We start from the raw sequence: 14,635 nt of genomic DNA on the forward strand, positions 1-14,635 counted from the left end.
GAGGGCATTCCACCCTTTTTCGGCTGAGGACCGTGGTCTCGGATTTGGAGGTGCTGATTCCCATCCTAGCCGCTTCACACTCAGCTGTGAACCGATCCAGAGAGAGCTGAAGATTATGGCCTGATGAAGCAAACAGGACAACATCATCTGCAAAAAGCAGTGACCCAATCCTGAGTCCACCCAACCGGACCACCTCAACACCCTGGCTGCGCCTAGAAATTCTGTCCATAAAAGTTATGAACAGAATCGGTGACAAAGGGGAGCCCTGGCAGAGTCCAACTCTCACTGGAAATGGGTTTGACTTACTGCCGGCAATGCGGACCAAGCTCTGACACCGATTGTACAGGGACCAAACAGCCCTTATCAGGGAGGGGGTCCAGTACCCCATACTCTCGGAGTACCCCCCACAGGATTCCCAGAGCGACATGGTCGCACGCCTTTTCCAAGTCCACAAAACACATGTAGACTGGTTGGGCAAACTCCCATGCACCCTCCAGGACCCTGCTAAGGGTGTAGAGTTGGTCCACTGTTCCACGACCAGGATGAAAACCACACTGTTCCTCCTGAATCCGAGGTTCGACTATCCGACGGACCCTCCTCTCCAGGATCCCCCGAATAGACTTTTCCAGGGAGGCTGAGGAGTGTGATTCCTCTGTAGTTGGAACACACATTCCAGTCCCCCTTCTTAAAGAGGGGGACCACCACCCCAGTCTGCCAATCCAGAGGCACTGTCCCTGATGTCCATACAATGTTGCAGAGGCGTGTCAACCAAGACAGTCCTACAACATCCAGAGCCTTGAAGAACTCCGGGCGTATCTCATCCACCCCCGGGGCCCTGCCACCAAGGAGTTTTTTGACCACCTCGGTGATCTCAGTCCCAGAGATGGGGGAGCCCACCTCCGACTCCCCAGGCTCTGCTTCCTCATTGGAAGGCATGTTATTGGGATTGAGGAGGCCTTCGAAGTACTCCCCCCACCGACCCACAACGTCCTGAGTTGAGGTCAGTAGTGCACCATCCCCACCATATACAGTGTTGACACTGCACTGCTTCACCCTCCTGAGACGCTGGATGGTGGACCAGAATCTCCTCGAAGCCGTCCGAAAGTCGTTCTCCATGGCCTCCCCAAACTCCTCCCATGCCCAAGTTTTTGCCTCAGCAACCACCAAAGCCGCATTCCGCTTGGCCTGCCAGTACCTATCAGCTGCCTCCAGAGTCACACAGGACAAAAAGCCTTCAGCTTGACGGCATCCCTCACCGCCGGTGTCCACCAACAGGTTTGGGGATTACCGTCACGACAGGCGCCGACCACCTTACAGCCACAGCTCCGGTCAGCCGACTCAACAATAGAGGCACGGAACATGGCCCATTTGGACTCAATGTCCCCCACGCTTCAAGATAAGCCCAAAGAGGTAACGTGGGTCCCCCTTCCCATGGGCTCACCACCTATTGGAGGGGCCAAGGAGGTCAGGTGCAATGTGAGTTGGGTGGTGGCTGAAGGCGGGACCTTGGCGGTCTGATCCTCGGCTACAGAAACTGGCTCTTGGGACGTGGAATGTCACCTCTCTGAAGGGGAAGGAGCCTGAGCTAGTAGTGTGTGAGGTCGAGAGGTTCCGACTATATCTAGCGCTAGCTTCAAGATATACAGTCAATCTGAAATTATATATGTGTCTCATGTGGGAATTTGGAGAAACAAGAAATTAACTTTTTTAAATTTAGCATGTTTATTCGTTTAATGATTTTGTCACATAGCATTAGTTCAATTGTATTGAAAGTGTACTGCTGCTGATTTTCATTTGTAGTGCACATTTGATGTTTCTCATTTCAGTGACCAACAATACTTGGCCAGCACTGATGGATTACACCTGGCCTGAAACTGCTTTTCCTTGGTGAAACTTTTCATCATGTTTGTCACTGTACCAAGATTAGCAAGGAAGAAGTCCAAATGGGAATGCAGTAAATGAACCTTTAACAACATGCTGCATTTCATGGTTTTTTGTGCTATACAGATGTTGTTAACCACTTGGACATAGTTTAGTGCTTTGTAGTTGTCAAGAAACTTCTCGAACATCGTTGAACGCCTTCCATGCGATTTTACCCAGTCCCACTATTATAACTTTGAATTGCTTGTTGTTAATGATGTGTCTGATTTGTGCACCTCCAAAAATGCCTCCCTTAATCTTGGTGTCAGTTATTTGTTGAAACATCCTCAGCCTTCCTTGTTGTCACTTTTACAAAAATTTTCATCAGTCCAATTTTATATGAAGAGGAGGGGAAAATATCATTGTGTGGATCAACAGGTAGTGTCACAATTTTCTGCCTTGAAAACAAATGGAGTTTCTTTTTAATATCTCTTTAGATCACTGTCCCATTCACAGATGAAACTACAATAACCAAGCTGAATTCCTGATTGCAGCGCCTATACCTTTAGATCAATACAGATGTTCCAGTTGTTGTATTGCATATGTATAGTTATAATAAAGGAAATCACAAAAATTGGTGATTGCAAAAGAAACGTGCATGATAGGAAAATTTTAAAGAGGATTTTTGTGGTCAGCAGGCCAAAATACATAAGGTAAACCCAGAACTATTCCTTGTCTAGAGAAGAGATGGGCAGTGTCGGTCCTGGAGAGCTGCAGTTGCTACAGGTTTTCATTCTAACCCAATTGCTTAATTAGAAACCAATCCTTGCCAGTCTCAGACCTTATTTAATTTTATGGCTTGTTAGTCTGCGCAATGTAAAGTTCTTATATATCAGATTTTTTTTCCTTTCCAAGGTTACCATCAAAATCATTTTCAGTCTGACATATTTTTCTAGTGAGTGTTTTATTAAATTAAACACTGCATGATGAACACACAGATGTAAGTGGAAAAAAGCTAGATGAAGACCTGCAGGCTCCTTTGTCATTTATATCTTATTGCTAATAAGGAGCCATTAAAACACTGAATGCAGCTGTTTTAAGTTTGAAATAAGCAATTAAAGGTGGGGGACCTGAACAAATGAGACCACTAAAATGAAGCATCAAAGTATCACTTAATAAGTGCTTCAACAACAATAATTGACGTCTCATTAAGAAACTGAGTTGGAGCCAAAACCTGCAGCCACTGTGGCTCTCCAGGACTGACATTGCCCGCCCCTGATCTAGAGCAGTGGACTGAAGAGTGATGCTAGGAAATCTCAGTTCCTTTGTTATCTGTTTCTATCCTCACCAGACCTCTGCCTGTAAATAACTGTGTTTGTCAGTTCCTGGAGAAACTATTTTGTCTTCCTATAACTTTGCATGCAATGACCAGTGATAGCATTTAACATAACAAACACTTGGTGAATTCATTTTAAGTACAGATTGTTAACATTGTAATGGTATCAGGTTGAGGCTGTGTTTTTTCTGATAGTATATACTTTAGGAATTAATACTTTCAATAATTTTGTTATCCATACCAAAAAAATCTGATTTAAATGTCTTGTGATGTTTAGATGTTATGCAATAAATTGTATGTGTAAAATATACAGTGCCCTCCATAATGTTTGAGACAAAGACACATTTTCCCTTGATTTACCCTTCTGCTCCAAAGTTTAAAGATCTAAGTCAAACAACAACACTTTTTCAACATGGTCCCACCCCCCATTACAGAGCACCATATTTTTTTGGGATATAGCAGTAGTTGGTATATTAAAGTAGTCATATTTAGTACTTTGTTGCATATCATTTGCATGCATTGACTGCTTGAAGTCTGCAATTCATAGACATCACCAGGTGCTGAGTATCTTCTCTGGTGATGTTCTGCCAAGCCACTAATGCAGTCATCTGTATGTTTTGGGGACTTGTTCCCTTAAGTTTTCTCTTCAGCACATGGGACATATGCTCAGTTGGATATAAATCAGGTGACCAGCTTGGGCATTCAAGATTTTCCTGCTTTTTAGCTTTGAAAAACTCCTGTGTTACCTTACCAGTATGTTTGGGATTATCATCTTGTTGTAGAATGAAGCACTGCCCAATGAGTTTGGAGGTATTTGTATGAACTTGAGCAGAACAGATGTTTCAATATACCTCAGAATTGTCAGCAGTTATATCATCAATGAAAGTGAAGAGTGCCAGTAGTCCTGACAGCCATACATGCCCAACCCATAGTGGCTTCATTTTCTTTCATTGGCACAGCTCTTGTCCTCACGTTTGAACAGTGGCAATTACAAACTCCATAAGCAATGAAGCACACTTGAATAATCACAAACACCTGTGACACCAATTGTCCCAAAAATTATGGTGCCTTGAAATGAGGAAGAAGAAAAAGGTTTGTCATTTCTACGTGGTGTGACCAAAATTTATGCAAATACTCTTAAACTGAAGGCTGCAAGGTGCACTTTAATTACATCTGAATTGTTTGGTTTGTAATTTTAAACTGTGGAGCAGAGAATATTATGGCGAGTACTATATGTAATCCAAAAAGAAATAAAATATATTAGAAATGTCTTATTAAAAAAGTATTCCTTTTCCATGATTTATGAATTTTCATTAAAGCTGTAGGTTTTTCTAATATTGTTAGAATAGTTGTTATGCAGAACTGGAAAAGCAGTTTTAGGTTTCTTCTATAGTATGGGCTGATTGAAAAAGCAGACTTTTTGGCATTTACCATGCAGATATCTAATTGAATATGTATATTTATGCACATTTGTGAATGATCTGTTTCACTTTTTTAGGCACCCTTTCATCACAGTCACCACTAGTCGACTCCTTTTGAAGACATCATCAAATGTTACTCTCCGATGTATCAAGTCCAGATGAAGAAAGGCATAAAAATCTGCTAAAGTATTTTCTTATAAACTCCAGCCATAGGTTAATTCAGTGTAAGCATTTTTCAGAACTGTATTGTTAAATCCGTCCAATTTATATTTTGTAACTATTTTATTACAAAAATCAGTAAAACCTAGATGTCCTATTGAATTAACAGTAACCCATATAAATATAAGGCTTCATCTCATTATGGAATATGATATCCTACATTTTCTTATATTTGAGTGGAGTCTGTAAATTCAAATTTTTGTATCTTATGGGAATGTGGGGTTGCATATACTGTAATGGATTTTTCACCTCTGTCATAAGAAAAGGCTTAATTATATAAAAGCTGTTTTCTGGATGTCCACTGATCACTTGTTAGGATTGATATTTGAGTGGACCTTTGAACCATATTGTAATAGTGGCTGCTAAATGGGTTTCTAGTTAGTGTTTTGTCTAAAAAAAAACAAAAAAAAATACTTTTTTGTTAATTAGCTCTTTAACACCCATCACAGCACAAAGTTTGAAGTTGTTATAGCAATTAAAAAATAAAATTGCTGTTTTTCATTAAACATAATGGTAAGTTAACAGTTGTGATAAGTGTATATTTACATTATATTTCTTTAAATCCTTGTCTGGCAGAGGAGTCACATTTATTCATTAGGAAATTTACATTCCACCTTTCATTTGTTCATTTGAAGGTTAGATGAGGATGCTTTTGAAATTTGTTTTACTAATAAAATATTTTAATCAGAGTTCTATGTAGATTTAATTATACTGTAATATGACATAGTAATATAGTGAATGGAGAAATTTTATAGTAAAAGAATACTAATTTACAGGTACATGTAAGAAATGTCAGCATAAAGCAAGAAAATGCATTTAACATGCCAGACACTAAAACAAGTCATTGATGTGTCATATTGATTACATATACAGTTTCACTGGATTAGGTAGGCAGTGTGGTGTTACAACGAAGACATTGGACTTTAAACAATAAGACCATCAATTTATTTACTACTCTGCCCAAAGTCAGTGAACCTACCTTAGCTCTTCCTGTTAAAAAATAAATAAATAAATAAAATCTGTAAATACTTGTAATATATACTGATTTTTGTCAATCTCCTTGGATTAATATATTAATCAAATATATGATGATTATAATGGTTAGTAGGCACATAGTGGCTACAGTGTACAAGCCTGACTACTCACAGCTTTTGAGTTTTTAAGGTAATTTAAAGTTATTTGATTGTTAATTTAGAGAAACCATTAAAAATTGGTGTCCTCTCCGGGGCTGGTTCTTGCCTTATACCTAGTGTTGTCAAAGTAGGCTCTGACTCCACATGTCCCCAAATTGGATTTTAATTGAGATCAGGGTATAAATTGGTGAAAACCTATAATAAGCTCCATACACTGCTAGCCCATTTAATCCTGTTCAGAGTCTTCTCATGTAATTGGCTAGTGTCTTTCATCTTTGTTCTTCCTATACTAGGAATGAAAGGCAACACTTTCCTTCAAGTCAATAGAGAGTAGGACTGAGATCACTTGTGTTGGGCTGTTCTATGACAGCTCTTGATGGGATGGGGGGGGGGGGGGGTTCGTTTATACTGTATATACAGTTAAAATTGCTCATCTTCTGCCATCCCTATTACAAACTGAAATATTTCCCAAGACTTCCACTCACATATTCTCTTTTTTCTTAGGCATTGCTCCATCTCATCTCCTGCATGTTCTTAATCTCCTTTAATTATTTTGAGACATTGTTTGGATATAAGGTAATTTGGTCCACAGCCACCCTTCTCTTCTTGAACCACTTATAGCAGGCCACTCTTTTTCTGTCCATCTCATAGCTGCCTTGTTTAAATAACTTGGTACAGACAGAACAACCTTGAGTTAGAATGATTTTGTCAGTGCCATGCTCCCTCTCCAGTTTCAGCCCCACCTCCTCCCTTAAATTCCAGACTGATGTTCAAGCTCTACTTTCTTGCTTTCTCTGGAACTCTGAAAAAACCTCCATCAGACATTTGACTTGGATTTGGGATAGGTCTGAGGCAGAGGTGTTACCACCAGACTTTTCGGAGTTTTATTGTTACGTCTTTTCTCTTTGTGTGTTTTGCCTCTGGTTTACCAAGTACTCTGTCACCATCTTGATTTCCTATGAAGTTCTATTTAATGTCTTGCTGCTTCCCATTCACTGTTTCTTTCTCTTCCCAGACTCTCATTTTTTTGCAGTGAGGCTTTTGGAATTAGTGGTGGCATTATACCTATTTCCTTTAGGGCACTTCTAGGTCTAAAGGTGCAGGGTGACATTTTTGATAACTTGGGGCTCTTTCCATGCCACTCGTAGTGTTCAAAGATTTCTATCTTCTACTTCTTTCTTGCCCTGCCTTCAGCACAGATCAATCTTTACAAAATGTGGTGTTCTATTGTCTTCTTCACACACTCATCACCCACTGTATGAAATGTTTTGTTCCATAACTCTTGTTAAAAAGCCATTCTCCACACTCTATGCTATTCTGACTAAGACTTCCTAGTGCCCTGTCTCTGTTTGTACCATGTGGTTCATTGATCATCTCTCTGCTCCTCTCTTGTCTTGGAAGAAAATATTTAAGATGATCTCTCTGGTTTCCAGAAATCCCAACCACTGACATGTTCATTTGAATTCTGTAAGCATCTGACTAAGTCCAACTTTCACCTACGTAAATATTTCTTTTTTCTTGAGCTTCCATAAAGTTTTCCCCTTGGGGACAAATAAAGTCTGTTGGTCTGTCTATCATTAATCACATCTTATCTATTATATTGTACTGGATCTATCTCTCTCTCTCTCTCTGTCCTACCTTATGAAAGAGTTTTGCCATCAGTCTTCCTCGCAGTCTTCTGTGTGCTCTTTGCTTTTTTAGGGACCCTGACACTTTTATCCAAATGTTCTGGGACTGTCCTTCTGTTGCTTCCTTCTAGTCCTCTGTCTCCCACTGTCTTTCTACAATTCAGTCTTTGAATATTCCTCTTAACTCATACGTTTCTGCTCCTACGTGTGTCTGCAATATCTTTTTATTCTATACAGGATTGACTGTTCTCATTGGGCATATGGTAGAAATCTTTAGCTCTAACCTCTCAATGGACAACACCTCATTCTCTTCCTTGTAATCTCAGAAAATCCTCTTTTTACAATCTAGCTCCTGTGGATCTTTAAATGTCTCAAATTAATGTATTGTCCAATGCCACCATAGATGAACGGTCAATTGCTTCTCGTTTGGTGGTGGCTGTGGTCCAGGAGTTTCCTCTCACTTTCCAACTGTGCGGGCTCAAGGTGTGCATTTCAGACAAGAAGCAGTCTTCTTGATGATTTCTGAACTGTGGCATATCAGATGTTTATTTTATTACTTATATTTCTAATAAAAATTCATCACAGAAAAGGTGGGATTTACAAGCAGTTCATCCTCCATTTGTTTGACCTGTGAGGGCTGCTGTGATGAAGCAGTGAGCCAGATCGACCAGGCCATACTTATCAAGAAGATCAGCCTCCTGTTTCCAACGAGAAAGATGAAACTTGTTCCTCGTGCCAGTTAAGGGAAAGAGAGAATTGCTTCATTGTGTACGTCATCTGCCACCAAGTCTTAACCCACTGGGTCTTTTGTGCACATTCTTTTCATATGAGGTCTCCAGGGGACATTTTTGCTGCAGGCCCAAACCACCTAAACTGCCACCTTTTAATCCAGAGAAGCATCGGTTCTGCTCTGACGTGTAAGCTCCATGCCATGTGAGAAACACAGAACCCAGCAACCTCACTGCAGCAGCTTGAGCCCAGAATCAGACATTAACTAGGTTGGGGATTGAGAACAACTGGTAAATTGAAAGCATGTAAAGGACTTGTTACCCACAGTCTCCTACAATTTTCTTAAAATCAGCAGGGCCACACCTAACATTGAATGTCATGATCACCTCTACTCACTCATGGGCAGGACCCAAAGGTATCTGAGCTCCTCCATTTTTTCAGGACACTGTCTTCTGGAATTATTGTGAGAGAAAAGGAAACACCGGGAAATAATAACACAAGAAAAGAATCATAGTTGTGACCTGGCCAGAACAAAAATGGAAGATCAAAAAGAAACCTGAGGGAGCACAGCACAGGACCAAGCCAAAAGTCAAAGTGAAAGGGAAACCAAAACTGAAGCAAAACTTCAAACTTAACAAATTTGGATTGCAAAGTGAACTATTGCTGAAGATTTTTGAAGTTTATCCATCCGAAAGATGAAACTGCTACCATATTAAAAGCATAGACTATTGCTTATGTCACAAATACGCCGATCATGGTCATGTGACGCATCTCCCATGTCTCGAACAAAATATCGGATCAAAGAAAAATGAAAAATAAACTTTGTGAAAACAAATGAAAATGGTTAGAAAACTTCACAACTTTGTTTCACCTGATAAAAAGCTAACAAAGACACAAAATCCCACATATTGAAACATGGGATTACTACACGTTTGGGGTGTCTGATCATCCCTTACCTGTAGGGAACAAGTTACAGACAGGACAGTGAAGTCAGACTTGTCACTAGTGTCACACATCATGCAAAGGGGATGTTGCCATTCACAAGACTGGTCTCTTATTGGCTGTACATGGAGAGCCTGTTTCTAAACACACAAACTTGGTGGGGTTGCAAGCCCACGTTATACCAACTTGACTTGCTGCATGTAAGCACAACTGTCCTCTGCAAACAGAGCAGCTGAAGAGCACGTAGCACAGGCCCAGGAACCATTTTCATTTCTTACTACTTTCCATAAGATCCCACGAGATCCATGACGATAAACTTTCAAATCCACAGAACACATGTACTGTAGATATGATTGTCAGACTCCCATGAGCCCTTCAAGTGTCTGTTGAAGGATAACAAGCTAGTCCTCTGTTCCCTGGCTAGGATAGAATACACACTCTTAGTCTTGAATCTGACGTTCAGTCCCAGTGACCTGGAATAGGCCTGCAGTGTCTCATCTCAGTTTAAGAATGGAACTCCATTTGAGTGGGTCAGACAGAAGGTCCTGTCACAGCCTTCTGTGGAACATTCAAGAAACATGCTAGCTAAAATGCACCCGCAGTGTCCGATGGTTTCCATACTTCTGGATGAATGCCATCCAGCCCTGTGACCTTGCGACTCCTGAATTGTTCAAATGAGTGGACCTGAACAGTTGAAATGGAGTCGACCCCAACAAACACCTCTGGCAGTGAGCTCTTCAAAGCAATACCCCCAAGTCACAGTCCCCTGTTACTCACCTTTAGCAGAGACGTCAGATACTTGGCTTGAGCCTTTTTAATGCCATGTGAAACCATTCTGAGCTTTTCCTACATCTGGCCTTTGCCTTTTGGTCTGTTTGTAGATAGATAGATAGATAGATAGATAGATAGATAGATAGATAGATAGATATGGTGCTATATAATAGAGAGGTAGATACAGTATGTACTGTAAAAAGATCAATAGATAGATAAGGCACTGTATAATAGATGTGGTGCAGTGGTAGTGCTGCTGCCTCACAGTAAGGGGACCAGGTTTCTTCGCATCCCTGGTCCTCCCTTTGTGGGTTGCATGTTCTCCCTGTGCCTGTGTGGATTTCCTCTGGATGCTCTGGTTGCCTCCCACAGTTGAAAGACATGCAGGTTAGGGGGATTAGTGATACTAAATGAATTGGAGTGCTTGTGTTTGCCCTGTTATGGACGGTCCAGGGTTTGATTCCTGCCTTGTGCCCTGTGTTGGTGGGGATTGGCTCCAGTATATCCCCCGCGACCCTATTCAGCGCTAAGCTAAGCAGTTAGAAAATGACTGACTGAATATATAATAGAGAGGTAGGTATGTATGTACAGTATATAAATAGATAAATACACTACTGTATAAAATAGGCAGATTGATAGATAAGGCACTATATAATAGATAGGTTCATTCTTATGGCATTCTATGTCTTGTTTATTAGCACTATCTACAGTATATACAGCAGATCAGTGTATTATCTAGTGCCATGTCTGCAGCGCCTGTCTACCTAGAGCTTGTTCGAGCTAAATGCAGTACATACGATAGATGAAATCAGGAGTTACAGTACTTAGAATTACGAACCGATAGCTAGAGATGAATAGGTGCAAGACACTGTATAATAGATACATATGAATGGTCATAGCACCAAAACGTTTTCATGTTTATGATAAGAAGGAAAATATACCTATTACTCTTAACAGTAAATAAAATATGCATGTAGAACTGAGGAAGTAAGTTTCATTTTTTAGGATGAATGTAAAGTTGATAATTTTAAAAAGGCCATCGATAAACATGTAAAATGGAGTCTTACCTTTGACAGCAGACCAGTGTTTACTACACGCCGATCAGTCCACTTCCTAATGTCTGGTTTGCAGTCGATCACCAGTGTAAAACCGGCCTGTAGTAGTAAATGACTGCCATGTAGTTACCACATTTATACAGAAGGTGGCGCCATGAGATCAGCTTTGCCTGACAGTTTTCTCCTGCAGATTTGCATTCATTTTGTGAGTTTTTTCACATATTACAGCTAACCTGCCCCAACAAAACTAAATTATTTTAGTTTTTACTTAGTGTTTGGGACTTTTTCATTCATGTGAATCCTAGAGTTTTTAAAACTTTGTGAATATTTCAGTTTTGGGTATTATTAAGGCGGGTTGAGGCAGTGGCTAATACTGCTGTCTCAAGGACCCCACGCTCTCCTGGGTGCTCACCCTGTCCAGTGCTGTTGCTTTCCCACCGTCTAAGTCTAAGTCCTTGTGGTGGACTGGTGTCTCCTCCATGGTTGCTTCCTGCCTTGTGTCTGATGCTGCTGGGATGGGCTGTCCTTGACCCAGTTTGTATGGGTGGGTTTCAAAATGTTAGACAATGGAAGTCGGTTATCAATTCAGGGAGCAATCAAAACCTCCAGCAGTGGCCTAAGCTTGGAGGTGTTGTGGTGTGACGTTTAGCACACAATCTGGAAGGAGCCTGACAGGCTGTTGGTTTTCAGTGGTGGGTGTATGCGTACCAATTAATGCAGTTGTCATTTAAACCTTCCATTCGTCAGATGCATCAGAGCTCCTGTCTTTGGCATTAAAGTAAAGTCAGCAGATATTGAGCCGAGGACATTGGAGAAAACTGAAACACAGAGGGGTCTGTCATTGGAGGTCTGCAGCCAGATGTCGTTGAAAAAACATTCTGAAAAATCGAAAACGTGACATCTGCACTCGGGGTGTCTGTAGTTCATGATGATTTCAAAATAAAGATTTCTCAGTGAAATTAATATTTATGAGGAGACTTTCTACATCTGAGCATTAATCTGTCGAGGTCGCGTTTGCTTTGTTTGCCGCTCTGAAACTAACTGAGGTGTTGGCCATTTCAACTTTTGAAACCCGTGACTCTAATCCTTATTTTATCTAACGTCAAATGTTATCTACACATTAACTTACAATTAAAAACTGCAAAGGGAAAAATCCAAATATTTACACTCACAGTGGAGAGCGAAACTCCAAACTGACCGCAGATCTGAACCTGCTGAAGCATTTCAGGCCCACTGCACTCCTCACTAAGCTGTCTGTGTTTAAAGATGTCTGCCAGCACGACTTTGGGTTCTTCTGAGGAGGAAGTGCATTGTTTGCTTGTTGGGGATTTGCGGGCCTCTTGGGTTTTGATTAAATTGCTGATTTGCTAAATTGGCAGCTAATTTGTGATGAGTGGAAGCAGGTGTGTCTTAATTAATGCTTAACGGCTCACATCTGTGCCTCCTGAGAAGGCTCAATACGAGTCATGTGACCAGCTAACAATCTGATTGGCACCAGGGTCCAGTTGGCCAGGAAAGACCACTCATGTCATCTGAATTCACACAAAGCTGATAAATATTAAACAAAAAAATGACAGTTCAGTTCCATTTGTTCTTGCATAGCATCGGCAGGGCACGGCACACATTGTCGGTTTTAGTCATACGGATAAAACAATGTTGTTGCAATCCTCCTTATTTTTGTGTCATTATTTATTTATGATTGTTCTTTCATGCGAATATTTTGTTTCACTTGTTTTTTTATTACTCCTTCATCACCATTTGGTGCCTTCATGTTGTTTATTGTCGCTATACAGTACCTCTTGCTGGTCATGTGACACAGACATGCCTCACAATGAGCGAAACAGACAAGTTTCAATTCCCATAATGCTTCACAATAGAGACACTAAAATTAGTTTTGCAATTGTGAAACCGAAAGCTCGCTAACAAGAGTGTTTGGGCGGTTTTAAAGGTTTTTTGGAGTGGAACACATAGAGTTTTCCTCCCTTAAATCTCGTTCGTACGTGATTGTTAACCTGTGTTCCATCTGCAGCGTTGCCGCACACCAGTAACATCAATACGATTTATGCCTCTCGTTCACACCACCATGGAGGAAGGAATACAGTGTGATTTCCACACAAAGACACACCAAAATGCTCAGTCCTGCAGATTTCCCAGCATGGCAAGTGAGATCATCTTTCTTGATTTCTACAGTGAAGTGTATGTGCGCTCCATGAGACTGAAGTTTCTTTTCTGTCTCCAGTGCATCATAATTGGCAAAGTGGGCATCATGCTACCAGAACATGTCTGCTGGCTCAACTGTACTGTATGTCCACACGTGATAGGAAATGAGTCTGGCGATTTGTTTTCACTAGAGATATTTATTTAGATTATCAAATGACCGGTAGACGCATGTGGAATTAATGGATAAGTCGGACATTTTTCAAGTCAAATTTATTTCTTCACAAGTATGCTATCTATGGATTTGCCACACAAAACTGTGTTCCAAAAGTAAGCACTTTCTATAAATTAATATAAAAAATATCTTGCCCACTGGTGCTTTACAATGAATGTTAAGGAGTACAGAGGAGAAGCTTAAAAACTTACCAAATACGTCAGTTTTTCAAACTGCGGAGTACCGAGAGGCGCCTTCTGTGTTTCTGACGCATGCTTGTGACATCAAAACGGATCTGGAAAACGTGTTTTATCGTATAATCCTGGTGCGGTTTTTCTCATGGTAAGGATATGTTTCTTTTTCACTTGTGCAACTGCTCACATAAATATGGAAGTAAATCCAAACAAAGCAACCCCATGACGTGAAAAGGTTTCTGTGATTTGATCTTTCAGGAAGAAACCAGCCACCGATGGGGTGAAAGGTTGTTGGCAAGGAAGACCAAGTAAGTGCTGAGCTAACATGCAGGGCTGGTGTTCTTTTAAAATGTCTCATCCTTACAATTTTGATGTTTTTTTGTTCAGAAATTACACTTATAAACTGTTTTACAATGTGTGTGTAATCTTGCCAGCCGCTGATCAATACTCGACAATTACCTTGGCTTGAAAAATGGACGTATTTTAAGCTGCATAAACAGCAATCAAAGTGCCAGTGTAGTCAAGATATATTTTTAAATTCATTTATAGAGAACAATTAAATTTAGAACACAATTTTGCAATGCAAATGCATATATAGCATGTGTGTAAAAAAATAACTAAAACTTGAAAAATAACAAACTTATTCTTCAAAACATATTAAGGCTTCCGGACAGCAACTAAATGTTCGACACTTCTTGTGTCGATGGCACAAATTTTGCTAGAAGTGAAACGCAATTTGGTTTACGAATTTTTGTGAAGCAAAACACAGAGTCTCACTGAGTTCAAATTTGCAGGAATTGTTCTGCACATCACCAGATGTGATGCGACAATTTATTTGTTGTTCTTCATTCTACAAAATGCCAGCACACAAGCACAGAAGTCTTATATTATGAAGGAACCGTTTATTAATCATCTTTTAATCATTTATTAATCATCTTTTAATTAATCATCTTTTAAAATTGTATGTTGAATTATT

General features: G+C 40.3%; 1 protein-coding gene across 2 annotated transcripts in view; it reads left to right on the top strand.

The window, feature by feature from the left end:
- The window catches only part of LOC114650029 (BCLAF1 and THRAP3 family member 3-like), a 96,572-nt gene that overhangs the window by 21,539 nt on the left and 60,398 nt on the right, over positions 1-14,635 (top strand). Inside the window, exon 11 of one of the 2 annotated variants that reach the window (XM_051926911.1) lies at positions 4,695-4,755. In XM_051926911.1, the coding sequence (XP_051782871.1) occupies positions 4,695-4,721 (27 nt within the window). In that variant the 3' untranslated portion in view covers positions 4,722-4,755. Of the gene's footprint in view, positions 1-4,694; positions 5,526-14,635 lie in introns of those variants that run through there. The other variant, XM_028799465.2, reaches the window with a different exon arrangement.

This window comes from Erpetoichthys calabaricus, chromosome 4 (assembly GCF_900747795.2).
Source record: "Erpetoichthys calabaricus chromosome 4, fErpCal1.3, whole genome shotgun sequence".
NCBI classification, from domain to species: Eukaryota; Metazoa; Chordata; class Cladistia; order Polypteriformes; family Polypteridae; genus Erpetoichthys; species Erpetoichthys calabaricus.